This window comes from Rhinoraja longicauda, chromosome 13 (assembly GCF_053455715.1).
Source record: "Rhinoraja longicauda isolate Sanriku21f chromosome 13, sRhiLon1.1, whole genome shotgun sequence".
Classification (NCBI taxonomy): Eukaryota; Metazoa; Chordata; class Chondrichthyes; order Rajiformes; family Arhynchobatidae; genus Rhinoraja; species Rhinoraja longicauda.
The window spans coordinates 562,890-580,656 of record NC_135965.1 but is presented as its reverse complement, the minus strand read 5'-3'; the positions used below and the strand labels follow the sequence as shown (position 1 = coordinate 580,656).

The window sequence follows — 17,767 nt, the reverse complement described above, 5'->3', positions numbered from 1 at the left end:
TGGTGGCAATCCCAGGGAGTTCATAGACTGAATGTCAAATGTAGGTACACGAGTTGTCCTCTTATATACTCACCACCTTCAGCCCTGCATCAATCTGACAAAGGAACATGGTTGGAGTTAACCAACTTTGGATCACTGATGATACAAGACGTTCCAACATTTGGTGGTGCTCACCTTCAGATAGTCATAAGGGCACAGCACATCTGGGTGATCTTCTAGATCAAAGATGCCGGTAAAGTCCAAGGTGATCACAAACCCATCTTCCAGTTCAATACGGTACAGACAATCTGAGCTCTTGGGGTAAGGATTGGGATAGTCTGGACTGGTGACAATTCCTGACCTTTCTGTAAAGACATTGTCGCTACACTCGACTGGTGGGAAACAAAAAGCAACAATCAGTCCTCTTTGATTAGAACAGAAGCTGATACATTATTTAAATGACGTGAAGATTAGATACTGGAGTTCAGAAAGAACTGGATAAATCGGGACAAGAAATACAGAAAAAGTAAATAATTAAGATGGTAAATGCAAAGTTTGTCCTTTTTTTCCCCCAGGGTAGAGGAGTCTAAATGTCGAGGGCATGAGTTTAAGGTGAGAAAGGAATGATTTAATAGGAACCTCCAAGGCAACCTTCTCCACACAGAGGGTGGTGGGTATAGGGGACGAGTTGCCAAAGAAAGTGGGATAGGTGGTTACAGTCGACATTTGGACTGGGAGAGAGGGGAAACAGACCCTTTGGCCAAGCCAACATGCCCCATCTAACTTAGTCCCATTTGCAATGGCACATGGGCAGGGACGAGTTATAATACTCTATTGTAGCTGAAGCACCAAAGCAAAGTACTGCCAAAACTGTAAAGGACAATGGGGTGAAATTACTTGGTGATTTGGTCTCCTTATTTAACGTGGGAGAGACTTGCATTGTAAACGGTTCAACAACGGTCACAAGATTCATTCTTTAGATGAGAACATTGTCCTAGGATGACACAAAGAAAATCAGACCCAAACAAATTGTAATTTAAAAGAATGAGCCATGATCATATTGAAAGATGAACGATTCAGAAGGACTTCACAAGGTGAATAACACGAGGACATTTTACAAAGAATATTAAGGCTGACAGGAAAAGGGAGGCCCACGTCAGGCATCGGCAGTCGGATCGAGCAAATCCATTGAGGAGTATCAGTGGGAAATCAGAGCTTGTAAATAGGACAACAGCTTTGGCTAATGTTAAAGGAAAATTCTGAAAGATTCAATGCTTATTAAGAGCATATAGATGAACCAGGAAGAGAGCAGGTACCCACAAGGATTAATGTGTGAGAACCACTGGAGATGAGCGTGGTGTTAAATGTGGCGGTTTAAACTAAATAGTGGGGGGGTGGGGTCAACAACGTGGAAGGGTATGCATGCAGTTAACGGGAAAGAGAGTCACGTTTAAATTAACAGGGCAGGGGGATAGGATCCAATGCAGGGAGACAGAGGCTCGTAAAATGAGGGCAGAAGCAAAAGGTAGAAGGGAGATAAGAAAAACTAACCTGAAAGCTTTGTGCCTTAATGCGAAGAGCATTCGTTATAAGGTGGATGAATTGAATGTGCAGTTAGTAGTTAAGGAATATGATATAGTTGGGATTACGGAGACATGGCTCCAGGGTGACCAAGGCTGGGAGCTAAACATGCAGGGGTATTCAATATTCAGGAAAGATAGACAGAAAGGAAGAGGAGGTGGGGTGGCATTGCTGGTTAAAGAGGAGATTAATGCAGTAGTAAGGAGAGACATTAGCTTGGATGCTGTAGAATCTGTATAGGTAGAACTGCGTAATAACCAAGGGGAGAAAATGCTTGTTGGACCACCAAACAGCAGTAGGGAGGTTGGAGATAGCATCAAACAGGAAATTAGGGATGTGTGTAGCAAAGGTACAGTAGTTAGCATGGGTGATTGTGAAAGGAAAGAGTGGAATTAACGGGTCGTTTTCAGAATGACAGGCATTCTGTGGTGCCGCAAGGCTCAGTGCTGGGACCCCAATTATTTACAAGATATATAAATTATTTAGACGAGGAAACTAAATGTAACATCTACAAATTTGCGGATGACACAAAGCTGGGTGGCAGTGTGAGCTGCGAGGAGGTTGCCATGAGGCTGCAGGGTGAGTTGGATAGGTTGCGTGAGTGGCCAGGTGCATGGCGGATGCAGTATAATGTGGATAAATGTGAGATTATCCACTTTTGTGGCAAGAACAAGAAGGCAGATTATTATCTGAATAGTCTGAAGGGTCTCAACCCAAAACATTATCCATTCCTTCTCTCCAGAGATGCTGCCTGTCCCGCTGAGTTACTCCAACAATTTGTGTCTTATTTGAATGGTGTCAGATTAGGAAAGGGAAGGTGCAACAAAGTCAAAGACACTTGGGTGTCTTTGTACACCAGTCACTGAAAATAAGCATGCAGGTAGAGAAGGCAGTGAAGAAAGCAAATGGCAGGTTGACCTTCATTGCAAGAGGATTTGAATTTCAGAGCAAGGAGGTCCTACTGCAGTTTGAGGAAGGACATTATTGCTATTGAGGAAGTGCAGCGTAGGTTCACCAGGTTAATTCCTGGGACGGCGGGAATCACAAATGATGAAAGAATGGGTCGACTGTGCTTGTATTCCCTAGAATTTAGAAGGAATCAAGGAATATGGGGGAAAAGCAGGAATGGGGTAGTGATGTTGGATGATCAGCCATGATCATATCGAATGGCAGTGCTGGCTCTATGGACCGAATGGCCTACTCCTGCACCTATTGTCTATGTTTTTGTTTCTGAACTGTATTTACTGTGGAGAAGGTCATGGAAGCCATGGAATTGAAGGAAATGAATAGTGATTTATTAGAACATGGAAACATAGAACATAGAAAAGCAGGCTGTGCTGACAGTCTTAAACCTCGTAAAGGTGGATAAATCCCTGGGGCCTGACTAGAACACAGGGGGAAGCTAGAAAAGAAATTGCTGAGGCCTTGGGAGATATATGTGCAACATCATTAGCCGCAGGTCTTTACCAGGAAGACTGGGATGGTGTCTAGTGTTTAGGAAGAGTTTGCAAGGACAAGTCTGGGATGTTAGACTTGGGAAAGATCATGGATGAGATGTTGAGAGACTGGAACGAGCTCCTGTGTAATTCTACATTTTCTTTGGTGGGCCAGCCTAGAACTAGAGGGCACATTTTCAAGATGACCGAGTCACCAGGTGTGATGGCTCCCTGGTGCCAGGGTCCAGGATGTTTCAGTCCGACTGCAGGACAGTCGCAAGGGAGTAGCCAATGTCATTGTATACATTGGTAAAAACAACATGGTTTGAAAAAAAGATGAATGAATGTTGGAAGTTAGGAAAAAGGGTAAACAGCAGGGCATCAGGGATTGCAATCTGTGGAATATTCCTGGTGCCACGTGCTAGTGATGGCAAAAATAGGGGGATGTGGGTAAGGAGCGGGTGCAGGAGAAATCCAGGTGTTTGGACCATTGGGATCTCTTCTGGGGCAGGCAAGTACAAGAGGATGGGTGGCACCTGAACAGGAGGGGGTTGGGGGGGGGGGGGGGGGGGGGCAAGATAAGATGCAATGAAGGGGCAACAATAAGAAAGGTTTCTGATAGTAGTTAAGGAGAAAATGTTTCCAGGATCACGAACCGCAGTGCATTGGACGAAGCTAATCAACAGAGAAAGAGGAAAATTAGTTCACACAGCAAGTTATGATCTGAATGTACTGCCTAGTAAGATGGAAGAAGCAGATTTAACAGAAGCTTTTAAAAGAGAGCTGACTAAAGACCAGAGACTGCAATGCTATGAGAATAAGCAGGGGAACTGAACTCATTGCATGCTTTTTCAAGAAACTGGCACAGACAGGATGGGAAAATGAGCTCCTGTGTGCTACAACAAAAGCAAACTGCTGGTGGAACTCAGCAGGTCGAGCAGCTGATGCGAGGTCACAACCTGAAATGGCAACCATGTCACGGCCACCACAGCTGCTGCTTGACCTGCTGAGATTCCCAGGAGTTTGTGTTTAGCTCCGGATTCCAGTCACTGTAGTCTCTTGCATCTCCTGTGTGCTATCGTGCTATGCCTCTCCGACTGTTTTTACATAACCATATATTGGCCAATTTGTGCACAATTGCAATGATACGCAGGCAAGTATAATTTTACACAGCCAATGCATTTGTGTGTGAGACAATGAGACATTTTTTCACAGGCAGCGTACTGCATGTAAACGAGATGCATGCATCACATGGGCCATTTGTTAGTGAGTGTGAGCAGGTCTTTGCACAGTTCCGTGTACAGTCAGAGTATGACAATACCTTTGCAAGTCCGATTATCTGAGTGAAGGATGTAACTAAATCTACAGGAACAGTAGAATCCACCGATGTAATTGTGACAGAAATGGTCACAGGCCAAAGATTCATCCAATTTCTCCACACACTCATCGACATCTACAAATAAAATTGGAATCAAAGAGTCATACAAACACATGCAGAGGAAAGTGTTCAGCTCTTTGCGTTCACCTTTACCTAAATTAGACTTCAGGATAATTCCTCTCCCTGCTCTGGGGCCATAGTTTTTACCTTGTGGTTACTCAAGGACCTTTTTGAATATGTGAAAGGTCTCCATCTTCACCACCCTTTCAGACAGCGAGCTCCACTTTCAGCATTCCCAAGAAACTGTTCACCCTCCATTTTCACGATCCTTGCTTCAACTACCTTCTCTGGCAGCTCATTCCATATACCCACCACCCACTGTGTGGAAAAAGTTACCCCTCAGGTCCCCATTAAATATTTCCCTGGTCACCTTCAACCTATGTCCTCTGGTTCTTGATTCCCCTACTCTGAGAAAAAGACTATGCATTCACCCGATCTATTCCCCTCATGATTTTATACAGCTCTGCAATATCACCCCTTCAACTTGCATTCTGGAAAACCGTTCCAGAAATAAGGATTCAAATTGCATTTTGACTGCTGTGGGTTTTAAACAAATCATTAAATCTGCAGTTAAACTGACCCTCAGTAACAGTAACCGTAAACTCATGTTCTTTAGAAAAAGAAATCGATTGTCTTTATCCAATCTGGCCTTTGTGTGACTCCAGACCCACCAATGTTATGTATTCACTGGAGTTTAGAAGGATGAGGGGATCTAATGGAAACATATGAAATGATAATAGGACTGGACAAGCAAGACGCAGGAAAAATGTTCCCAATGTTGGGGGAGTCCAGAACCAGGGGCCACAGTCTAAGAATAAAGGGGAGGCCATTTAAAACTGAGGTGAGAAAAAACGTTTTCACCCAGAGAGCTGTGAATTTGTGGAATTCTCTGCCACAGAAGGCAGTGGAGGCCAAATCACTGGATGAATTTAAAAGAGAGTTAGATAGAGCTCTAGTGGCTAGTGGTATCAGGGGATATGGGGAGAAGGCAGGCACGGGTTACTGATTGTGGATCATCAACCATAATCACAATGAATGGCAGTGCTGGCTCGGAGGGCCAAATGGCCTCCTCCTGCACCTATTTTCTATGTTTCTATGTTTCTCAACTACCTCCGTACAGCAGAAATGATGTTCCTGGTGCGGCCCTCAACATTCACATAGTAGGCAAGTAAATTTGAAAAAGAGACTTCTGCACTCGCAGCTCAATGTCTCAGCGGTACACCGTGTGCAAAGTGTTGCCCTGTCACCATTTCCCTTTCTCTTACATTACGCGGGTTGCTGGAGTGCCAAGGTCACGTCAATATCAGGCTTTGTTTAAAGTGTCGATAAGGAAACCAACTAACCGATGGCAGCATAGTGAGCTTCAAAGCCAGTGAAACGCTCTTCATTGGAAAAGTCTGTCTTGAATAAGACGGTCATGGAATTGTCAAAGGAGAAAACAGAGTCTTGGCCTGGGATTTTCTCAGTGTCTGTACTCTCTCTGCCACAGAATGTCTCCAGCATATCACCCGACGTGATCTGAAATCAAAAGGCACTGTTTACCACCACAACACAGCTCTATACCCGAGGAATAGAAGGAAGCCCCCATTAATACAGAGCCCGGCGGTACTGTAGGGCCACTCAGGCCCACGACACCACTCAGTGGGACATTTCCAAGTTTACATTGAAAGTCTTATCCACATTCCTTTCCAAAGCATTGATGGTTCTCTTGTTCACACTCTCCACAAAAAGATTTTCCTCACAATCCCTGCATTTTTATCCATCACTTCACATCTGTGAACCTGGCGCTTGAAGGATCTGGTGATCCTTTTTTAATTCTGCGTGTCACTCGACAAGGTCAGCATTTATAGCCCATCTGGAATAGCCCTGGAGAAGTTGCTGGCAACTCAGCGTATTGAACAGAATTCCTTTGGTGATGGAATTCCCAAGTGCTGCTGGGGAGGAGTTCCAGGATCAGACTGGAGTGCGACTTTGAGGGGAACCGGCAGGCAGTGGCGTTCCCCTGTGCCCGCTGCCTTTGCCCTTCATGATGGGAAGAGGGCGCAGGTTTGGGAGGAGCTGACAGAGTAATCTGGGACATTTAGTAGATGGAATGTACTGCAGCCACTGTGTGTTGGTGGTGGAGGGTGTGAATGCTTTAATGGTGGATGGGGTCCCAAGCAAGAGCACTGTATTGTCCTGGAGGACCAAGCTTCAAGTGTGGTTGCATCTGCTCAAGCAAGCAATTGAACAGCACTTCCTTACAATTCTCAGAGTCGCTCAGCAGTCACCATAAGACCCATAAGACCAATTGGAACCGAGTTGCACACAAAGTGCTGGAGTAACTTAGCAGATCAGGCAGCATCTCTAGAGAGAAAGGATGGATGATGTTTCAGGTCGGGACCCTTCTTCAGACTCTCCATTGTCCCCGTCTATACCAATCCCATTAAGAGCTGCAAAATTACGATAGGTGCTGAATCAACCCAACTATATTTACATCCAAATCATAGATATATGGATATAAAATCACCACTGATCATAGGCCTCCAGTCAGGATAACACCTTCCACCACTCCCCGTTGTTTTCAAAGGGCAGGCCACTTCTGAATCAAAACTACTGAGTCACCGCTCATCTCATGCATCAGAACCACCTACATCGGCCTACAATGCCGAACTTGGCAAATACCTCATTAAATCCACTGCCCTTTCCTCACTGATCACCTTAATTGCCTCAGAAAACTCAAGTTAATTACATGACGTGCTGCAGACAAAGCCACGTTGGGTGTCCCTGATTATTCCATTCTCGTGCAAATGTAAATAAACCCTATCCTAGAAATCCTCTCCAATAGTTACCCTACCAATGACTAGAGGCTCACTGCCCAATAATTTCCTGGATTATATCCCTACTTCTCAAACAAAGGAGCAGTTTCTATTCAAATCTACTACGCTGACCAGGTCCTGGGGTCAACCTAAACCACAAACTCAACGTGAACATGCTGTGACTACAAATCAGGTTTGCAATAGAAGTACAAGCAACGTTTCATGTGGTGAACAACTTGAACCTCCTGACACCACACAGCACCATCCAGGAGTGTGATATACTTGCCACTTGGTTGAATGAAAGCATCACCAACAACTCACCAGCAATTTCCAAAAAGTCACTAAGGAACTCTAGACTTGTCAGGAACATGCATATCCAGAAAATGCAACAAAAGTAAGTTTAATGGAAGGAAAAAGTTGAAAGATGGCCAGGAAACCATCAGTAGTGCCCACAGGTTGGAGCAAGGTTTGAGGCACACGTTGGGCAGCGTTGATGAGACAGGAATGCGTACTGTTGGTGGGGTGGGTCTGAGGTCAGGAGCTACAGTCAGGATCACACCAGTGGACATAACAAGGGCCAACCTCTTCCCTGGCCCTTCCTCACCCATTCGGGACCCTCCCCATGGTCAACCTCTCTGCCACGACCTCCTCTCTGCTTCCTTGGGACCCAGCTACTCTGTGAGAATCTCCCCAGGCACTTACCAACCCCAGGCACCTTCCCTGGCCCTCCTTCCCGTAGAACGTCCACTACCCCCTACCCCAACGCTGTGCCCTCCCATCCCCAGATGTTGGCGTTGAAATTGTTATTGAAGCTTTTCATGTTTATTTTCCATTCTTGCACGATTTGCTGCCAAATTTCTGTTATGAAATCAAGATGTTCCTGTGACATCATTGGTTTATTTCCCACACTGAGTACTGCAATCAACATTCTTTATCTGTGTTTCTATTTAAAGCCAGTCGTCCTCTCCTGTTCCCAGAAGCTCCAGTATTTGGGCTGTTTTGACATCTTAAGTTTGCTCTCCACTCTGCTACCATTTCTCAGAAACTGTCTGCAATACTTTACCAAACTCGATTTCTCTCAAAGTTACCCATTTCTAATTAAATTAAAATACATCCCTCCACAGATGCTGCCTGACCTGCTGAATTACAGCACCTGCAGTTCTTTAAGTCTCTAATTCCTACATCCCACAGCCATCCAGCCCTGCTCAACAATGCCATCAAGATGCTAGTCCCATTTGCCCAGGTTTGACCCATATCGCTCCAAACCTTCCCTATCCATGTATCTTTCAAATGTTGTTATCGTATCTGTGTCAACTACCTCCACGGCAGCTCGCTCCAGATATCCATCACCCTCGTGCACGCTCCTCATTTACTTCCCAATAACATTTTGAATTAATTCCATTTTGTAAATGCGGAAACGAGAATGATGGAATATTTTAAATAAACAAGTAAAACTGTTCAAAAAGTTGTGTGCAGCTGTTTACCTCTTATCCATCCCTACACCATGTGACCAGCAGATGGGGAAATCTAGAGAAGTCCCTCGAGATCCTAAACCCCTGCTACAGATCCTGAGACATCACACGACTGACAATGTCCTATCACAACTTCAGGAGTACCCTAATTCTGGCTCCCAGGAAACATCATAGATCATGAGAAAGCTTAAAGTTCCAGCGTGACACAATGGCGCAGTGGTAGAGTTGCTGCCTGGCAGCGCCAGACCCGGGTTCAAACCTGATCAGGTACTGTCTGTACGGAGGTTGTACATTCTCACTGTGACCTGCGTGTGTTTTCACTAAGTGCTCTGGTTTCCTCCCACACTCCAAAGATAGACAGGTTTGTGGATTGGCTTCAGTAAAAAAAAAATGTAAATTGTCCCGAGTGTGTAGGATAGTGCTAGTGTAATCGCTGGTCAGCGTGGACTCGGTGGGCCGAAGGGCCTATTTCTGCGCTGTATCTTTTGTTTAGTTTAGAGATACAGCGCGGAAACAGGGCCTTCGGCCCACCGAGTCCGCAACCACCCCCACACATTAACACTATCTACACACACTAAGGGCCAATTGCATTTATACCAAGCCAATTAACCTACAAACCTGGATGTCTTTGTAGTGTGGGAGGAAGTCTCTAAAGTCTCTCTCTGTGAAGAGAAATGGGAGCAGGCATCAGAGGGTCAGGAAAAAAGTGCTATAAAATGTGAGGGAGGCATTGTCAGCAGGAAGGCTGGGGACAGGGGTGCAGGCTGGGGTGGATGCTGGAACAGGGCACCGGGAGGGAGGGAGGAGATTAACTCTGGAATGCAGAGAGCAGTAGGTGGACGTGGAATTTATTGTTAGCCAGTGACTATCTATTGACTCACACCTGGTTAAGCAGGATGATACGGTGAGAGATGACTCTGGAGAGATGATCGCCTGTCCACACACAGAATGGCTCACTCTGGTTGCTGCAGGGAGCTTTTGTACTCTGTTCAATGACTGGGAACAGAGCTGAATTCCACAGCTCACAGTAACATAAACAACGTGACCTGTAATTGCTAATATTTATAGTAGCTGCATACTTGGGAGGATTTGTTAATTATACAATTACACTCAAACCCTCTGGCAAATGCATTCTGACTGCTGAGCATCGAGGGCAGATCAAAAACTGGTTCACTGTTCAGTGCAATTTATACAAGTAGCTCCCATACACACGTGCCCAATGCGGGTAGTATTAGTTTAGTTTAGAGACACAGCACGGAAACAGGCCCTTCGGCCCACTGGGTCCGCGCCGCCCAGCGATCCCCGCACATTAACACTATCCTACACCCACTAGGGACAATTTTTACGTTTACCAAGTCAATTAACCTGCAAGCCTGTACGTCTTTGGAGTGTGGGAGGAAACCGAAGATCTCGGAGAAAACCCACGAAGATCACGGGGAGGCAGCACCCGTAGTCGGGATGGAACCTGGGTCTCAGGCGCTGCATTCGCTGTAAGGCAGCAACTCTACCGCTGCACCACCGTGACTGCCCATGAGATGGGGCTGTATTTATATTATAGGTTGTAAGCCATTTGAAATGTCCTGAAATACAAACTTCAGACTGCAAAAAAACAGTCCTCTCAGGACTTCACATAATCTGTACCCTGATACAAGAAACAAATAAAATTCCATTGAGCCTGAAGAAGGATCCCGATCCAAAATGTCATCTGCCCATTCTCTCCACAGATGCTGCCTGACCTGCTGAGTTCCTCCAGCACTTTGTATTTTGCTCTAGTGTCCAAAAGATTAATGGCACAAATGAGCCATCAACGTTCGTGAATAACACTGGCCGCTGACGCTGGGCTCAGATTGGAAAAGCACAACACTACACAGGAGGCGATTAGGCCACCGTGTCCACTGGTGCGCGCCTTGTCCACTGGTGCCCGCCATGTCCACTGGTGCCCGCCATGTCCACTGGTGCCCCCCATGTCCACTGGTGCCCCCCATGTCCACTGGTGCCCGCCTTGTCCACTGGTGCCCGCCTTGTCCACTGGTGCCCGCCTTGTCCACTGGTGCCCGCCTTGTCCACTGGTGCCCGCCTTGTCCACTGGTGCCCGCCTTGTCCACTGGTGCCCGCCCTGTCCACTGGTGCCCGCCTTGTCCACTGGTGCCCGCCTTGTCCACTGGTGCCCGCCTTGTCCACTGGTGCCCGCCTTGTCCACTGGTGCCCGCCTTGTCCACTGGTGCCCGCCTTGTCCACTGGTGCCCGCCTTGTCCACTGGTGCCCGCCCTGTCCACTGGTGCCCGCCTTGTCCACTGGTGCCCGCCTTGTCCACTGGTGCCCGCCTTGTCCACTGGTGCCCGCCTTGTCCACTGGTGCCCGCCATGTCCACTGGTGCCTGCCGTGTCCACTGGTGCCCCCCTTGTCCACTGGTGCCCCCCTTGTCCACCGGTGCCCCCCATGTCCACTGGTGCCCGCCTTGTCCACTGGTGCCCGCCTTGTCCACTGGTGCCCACCATGTCCACTTACACCAACAAACAGCAACTTCAAGTAACCCTCTTCCCTGCCTCCAGCAACACAAAGGCCAGCAGATTGTGGCATATTGAGTACATTTATTCAAGAAGGGCAGTAAGAAAAATCAGGTAGCTACAGGCCAGTGAGTATAACGCTAGTGAGAGCAAGTTATTTATGATTCACCCAATTTATCTCTACTTGCAAAGGCAGGAATCAATCAAAGATAGTCAATGCAACGTCAGGGGGGAGAGCCCACCTGACCAATTTTGTGAGTAGCGGCCTGTGACCATGGCCTATCCCTATAGGGATCAGACCCAAGGCTCCTTATACTTGTTATAATAGAGCAGTGCTAAACTACCATCTACATCTTTGGTGGCCCGAGCACTATCCATGATTGGACTTTGCTGGTTTCACCTTGCACTAAACGATATTCCCTTATTGTGTATCTATACACTGTAAATGGATAGATTGTAATCATGTATTGTCTTTCTGCTGACTGGTTAGGATGCAACAAAAGCTTTTCACTGTACCTCGGCACACGTGAGAATAAACTAAATAAATATATATGATTTGGATATAGTGTAGGAGGTATGATTAATAAGATTAATCACACATAAACTGGTGGTGTAGTTGATAGCAAGGATACTTGTGACCACTGGATGATCTTGAATAGTTGGAAGTTCAGAGGCATGGACATGGTAGCCCAAAGGCCTGTTGCTGTGCTATGTCGCCGAGACTCCCTGAATACTCACCCAGGTAGATTAAAATGGGGTAATGCATTGTCTCTCCGCTATCTCACAGCTGCCAGTTCCAGCCCCCACTATTCTTGGGGTTGAAATACTTTCTTTCTCATCTCCTCCTTCATTCTTCCACTACTTGTCATGAACCTTGTGAGCATTTGGTGACAAGGCACTGGGCAAGTAACCAGGCATACTCACAAATGATTTCAAATCCCAATACAGCTGCTGTGATTAAAATAAAATACTGGAAACAGTTGGCAGATAACTCAGGATTAATAGAAAAAGAATGTTTTAGGTCTCAGACCCTTTATTACAATGAGTGGATAGGAAAGAAGCACAGGCTTCGCCAGCGACTACCACAGCTCCTGAACGCCTTAAGAACATTCCCCCAATTATTTTGTTCAGGAAAATTGATCCATCCTGTTCACCCTACCTCCACCTAGCTATTGTATGGCCTCATGTCCTTCATACTTGTGTTCCAAAGAAAACTATTCCAGCCTGCCTCATGTCAGAGACCTGACATTATTCAGCCATTGCAATAGCCTCTCCAGTGTTAATCAGTCCTATACAGTGACTAGAGGAGCACACGGGTGCGAAAACTAGCATTTCATACTTGAATTGACTGCGATTATTCTACGTTATCTTTGCTACACGGTAACCATGATTAAGGTGTACCCTAGTTCCTGGTTTGGACATGTTGCCCAGCATGTATAGAGATGTGTTACATAACTCTAGGTGAGACTAGATCAGTGGTGGGCCGATGTCTCTAGGTGAGACTAGATCAGTGGTGGGCCGATGTGCCTCAGTGAGACTCGATCAGTGGTGGGCTGGTTAATGTTTGTCATCTACATCAACGATTTGGATTGGAAAGTACACGGCATGATGAGATAGCACAAAATTGGTGGCATTGTAGCAGCGAGATCTAATAAATAATCCGGGAAAATAATATAGGAAAACCCGGAGTTCACATTTTTTCAGGAAAAAGTGAAAAGCTGCTGAAAATCTGAAATAAACCAAGAAAATGCTTGAATTACTCAATAGGCCAGGCAGCATCACTCTGCTGCCAACTTACCTTCACATAGTCGTATTCACAGAGGTAGGAGGGCTCGAGGTCAAAGTGCATGAAGTAGAGCTTGATCCGGAATCCGAAGGGCACGGTGATGTTCCAGGTCCTGTCTGTATCACTCGGATAACCCTCTGGATAATTGGGCGACTGAAACTTCCCAAACATCCCAACCAGCTCAGTGACATTTGCTCCACACAGGGGCAGGAAGCAAAGCACAAAGAACCTGAAGCGTCTGCCAAAGTAGAGCGAGCATTAGAACATTCAATGCTTTATCAATTCAACACAGCTAGGAAAATGAACACACCCAGCACAGAGTTTAACAACACCAGTGTATGCGAGAGAACAGGACACTGCTCAGTGGCATTTATAACAACATGATATAAATCAACACCACCTTCCGGAGGTGCTGCTGAGAGGCCGAGTCGGGCTCGAGCCTCGCTAGTCGGAGATAGAGCCTCGCAGGCCGGCGGTGGAGCCTCTCGGGCCACGATCTCGCGGGCCATGGCCTCACGGGATGGGACCCCGCGGTAGGGGACCGTGCGGGCCACAACCTCGCAGGCTGGCGGTGGAGCCTCGCGGGCCACGGCCTCACGAGTCAGAGGTGGAGGCTTGCGGGTCGACAAAGCCCGCGGCCATCAGTGTCTGTATCTGCGGAGCCCACGGCATTAGTGGAGAGGTCGACCCGACGGTCGATGATGGCGCCGACCGATGAACGAGGACAGACACTCGGAAGTGAGGACACCGCTGTTGAGGAAAGAAACAGAGGAGGACCTGGCGTGGGGGGGGCGGCCATGCGGGAGGGGGAGAACAATGGACAATGGAAGACGCAGCGTGGGGAAGAACAACGTGGGCCCAGCGTGGGAGGGGGGCGGCCATGTGGGAGGGGGAGTCCTATATGGGCAATTATTTGCATACCTTGAGTATGCAAGCAAAGAATTTCACTGTGACTTGTCACATGTGACAATAGAGTATTCAATTCAACTCACTGAAGCACAAGCACAGGCCACAGATTCCCAGCCTGATCCACCAGTCTCAAGCACGAGCAGGCCACAGATTCCCAGCCTGATCCACCAGTCTCAAGCACAAGCACAGGCCACAGATTCCCAGCCTGATCCACCAGTCTCAAGCACAAGCACAGGCCACAGATTCCCAGCCTGATCCACCAGTCTCAAGCACGAGCAGGCCACAGATTCCCAGCCTGATCAACCAGTCTCAAGCACAAGCAGGCCACAGATTCCCAGCCTGATCCACCAGTCTCAAGCACAAGCACAGGCCACAGATTCCCAGCCTGATCCACCAGTCTCAAGCACAAGCACAGGCCACAGATTCCCAGCCTGATCCACCAGTCTCAAGCACAAGCACAGGCCACAGATTCCCAGCCTGATCCACCAGTCTCAAGCACAAGCACAGGCCACAGATTCCCAGCCTGATCCACCAGTCTCAAGCACAAGCACAGGCCACAGATTCCCAGCCTGATCCACCAGTCTCAAGCACAAGCACAGGCCACAGATTCCCAGCCTGATCCACCAGTCTCAAGCACGAGCAGGCCACAGATTCCCAGCCTGATCAACCAGTCTCAAGCACAAGCAGGCCACAGATTCCCAGCCTGATCCACCAGTCTCAAGCACAAGCACAGGCCACAGATTCCCAGCCTGATCCACCAGTCTCAAGCACAAGCACAGGCCACAGATTCCCAGCCTGATCCACCAGTCTGAAGCACGAGCAGGCCAGATTCCCAGCCTGATCAACCAGTCTCAAGCAGAATCTGCACCCCAGCTTCATTTCCACCTTTTAACTAAATTTCCCCAGAAACTCATTTCCAGAACTATGAATCCATTCAGAAGGATTAAATCTGGTAAATGCACACTCCAGCCAAGGCTAACCTCTTCTGAGAGTTGGCCAGACCAGACACAGCACCACATCCACCACAGCTATTCCTTCAAAACCACATTCCAAGCACCATTGCTTTGAGAATCACAGGACATCATCCCACAACATCTCATTGTCCCTCCTTCAATATAATCCCTGTTGTACCATGGCAAATCTGGTAGCTACATGACACAGAGCAAACTCCCCCAAACTGCAAAATGGCCAGGTGCCCAACCAGACTAACTAATACAACACATATCTGCCTGACCTTTCACAAAAGAGAACTCTACAATTCATCTGAAAAACACTTTGATAATCCTTCAGCATGGGCCCAGAGGCAGCCCTCACTCATCACAGTCCCTCTGACAGTCCTGCAGTCCTCCTCCCTCACCCCCCCCCCCCCCCCACAGTGCGGCTCTCCCTCACTGGCCCCCCCTCCCACAGTGCGGCGCTCCCTCACTGCCCCCCCACAGTGCGGCGCTCCCTCACCCTCCCCCCACAGTGCAGCGCTCCCTCACCCCCCCCCCCCCCCACAATGCGGCGCTCCCTCACCCCCCCTCCCACAGTGCGGCGCTCCCTCACCCCCCCCCTCCCACAGTGCGGCGCTCCCTCACCCCCCCTCCCACAGTGCGGCGCTCCCTCACCCCCCCCCCCCACAGTGCGGCGCTCCCTCACCCCCCCCACCCCTCTCAGTGCGGCGCTCCCTCACCCCCCCCTCCCACAGTGCGGCGCTCCCTCACCCCCCCCACCCCTCTCACAGTGCGGCGCTCCCTCACCCCCCCCTCCCACAGTGCGGCGCTCCCTCACCCCCCCCCTCCACAGTGCGGCGTTCCCTCACCCCCCCCTCCACAGTGCGGCGCTCCCTCACCCCCCCCCTCCCACAGTGCGGCGCTCCCTCACCCCCCCCTCCACAGTGCGGCGCTCCCTCACCCCCCCCCTCCACAGTGCGGCGTTCCCTCACCCCCCCCTCCACAGTGCGGCGCTCCCTCACCCCCCCCTCCCACAGTGCGGCGCTCCCTCACCCCCCCCTCCACAGTGCGGCGCTCCCTCACCCCCCCCTCCACAGTGCGGCGCTCCCTCACCCCCCCCCTCCACAGTGCGGCGCTCCCTCACCCCCCCCCTCCACAGTGCGGCGCTTCCTCACCCACCCCCCCACAGTGCGGCGCTCCCTCACCGTCCGCCCCCCCACAGTGCTGCGCTCCCTCACACCCCCCCTCCACAGTGCTGCGCTCCCTCACCCCCCCCCACCCACAGTGCGGCGCTCCCTCACTGGCCCTCCCACAGTGCGGCGCTCCCTCACCCCCCCTCACAGTGCGGTGCTCCCTCACTGGCCCTCCCACAGTGCGGCGCTCCCTCACTGGCCCTCCCACAGTGCGGCGCTCCCTCACTGGCCCTCCCACAGTGCGGCGCTCCCTCACTGGCCCTCCCACAGTGCGGCGCTCCCTCACTGGCCCTCCCACAGTGCGGCGCTCCCTCACTGGCCCTCCCACAGTGCGGCGCTCCCTCACTGGCCCTCCCACAGTGCGGCGCTCCCTCACTGGCCCTCCCACAGTGCGGCGCTCCCTCACTGGCCCTCCCACAGTGCGGCGCTCCCTCACTGGCCCTCCCACAGTGCGGCGCTCCCTCACTGGCCCTCCCACAGTGCGGCGCTCCCTCACTGGCCCTCCCACAGTGCGGCGCTCCTTCACCCCTCCCTCCCTCCCACAGTGCGGCGCTCCCTCACCCCTCCCTCTCTCCCTCCCACCCACAGTGCGGCGCTTCCTCACCTCCCTCCCTCCCACCCTCAGTGCGGCGCTCCCTCACCCCCCCCCCTCCCACCCACAGTGCGGCGCCGCCTCACCCCTCCCACCCACCCACCCTCAGTGCGGCGCTCCCTCACCCCCCCCCCTCCCACCCACAGTGCGGCGCCGCCTCACCCCACCCACCCTCAGTGCGGCGCTCCCTCCAGCCAACATTGAATTCAACCGATATCTGCACAATTATTCGCGGACCCCGCCGCCGAAGGGAGGGAGCGGGGGGGGGAACAGGGGGAGTTGGGGTCGAGGCGGGGGGGGGTTGGAGCGGGGAGGGTGAGTGTGCGGGGATGAGGGAGTGGGGGGTGAGGGAGTGGGGGTTAGGGGGGAGTGGGGGGGGGGGGTGAGGGGGGAGTGGGGGGTGAGGTAGTGGGGGGTGAGGGGGGGAGTGGGGGGTGAGGGGGGAGTGGGGGGTGAGTGAGGGGGGAGTGGGGGGTGAGGTAGTGGGGGGTGAGGGGGGAGTGGGGGGTGAGGTAGTGGGAGGTGAGGGGGGAGTGGGGGTGAGGGGGGGAGTGAGCGGTGGGGGTGTGGGGGACAGGGAGAGGTGGAGGGCGAGGGTTTGGAGGGGTGGGGTGAGGGAGCGCGGGGGGGGGGTGAGGGAGCAAGGGGGGGGGTGAGGGAGCAAGGGGGGGGGTGAGGGAGCAAGGGGGGGGGTGAGGGAGCAAGGGGGGGGTGAGGGAGCGCGGGGGGGGGTGAGGGAGCGCGGGGGGGGGTGAGGGAGCAAGGGGGGGGGGGTGAGGGAGCAAGGGGGGGGGGGGGTAGGGGAGCAATGGGGGGGGGGGGGGGGGGGGATTGACGACCGACCCCCGCACTCACCCCCATCCCCGGCCTCGCTCCGCGGCCGCACAAAAAAATAAAACCCGCGGCTGCGGCACCCCGCCCCCCAGACCACAGGCCCCGCCCCCCCGACCACAGGCCTCGCCCCCCCCGACCACAGGCCCCGCCCCCCCGACCACAGGCCCCGCCCCCCCGACCACAGGCCCCGTCCCCAGACCGCAGGCCCCGCCCCCAGACCGCAGGCCCCGCCCCAGCCTAGGCCCCCGCCCCCAGGCCGCAATCCCCGCCCTCACATCGCAGGCCACGCCCCAGACCAGCGGCCCCG

At 51.3% G+C, this 17,767-nt stretch overlaps 1 protein-coding gene across 8 annotated transcripts in view; it reads right to left on the bottom strand.

The window, feature by feature from the left end:
* masp1 (MBL associated serine protease 1) overlaps window positions 1-17,500 on the bottom strand; it is a 55,393-nt gene extending 37,893 nt beyond the window's left edge. For 4 of the 8 annotated variants that reach the window (XR_013547989.1, XM_078410162.1, XM_078410165.1 and 1 more), the window contains exons 1-5: window positions 17,484-17,500; window positions 13,010-13,236; window positions 5,778-5,952; window positions 4,318-4,449; window positions 175-371 (exon numbers count right to left, since the gene is read on the bottom strand). Coding sequence is in view for 7 of the 8 variants with exons in the window: in XM_078410162.1 (XP_078266288.1) it covers window positions 175-371; window positions 4,318-4,449; window positions 5,778-5,952; window positions 13,010-13,236; window positions 17,484-17,487 (735 nt within the window). In the remaining variant the exon portion in view is untranslated. Of the gene's footprint in view, window positions 1-174; window positions 372-1,490; window positions 3,672-4,317; window positions 4,450-5,777; window positions 5,953-13,009; window positions 13,237-13,397; window positions 13,719-13,989; window positions 14,171-16,797; window positions 16,878-17,483 lie in introns of those variants that run through there. The other 4 variants (XM_078410164.1, XM_078410166.1, XM_078410163.1 and 1 more) reach the window with 4 other exon arrangements.
* Between the last annotated feature and the right edge of the window lie 267 nt (window positions 17,501-17,767).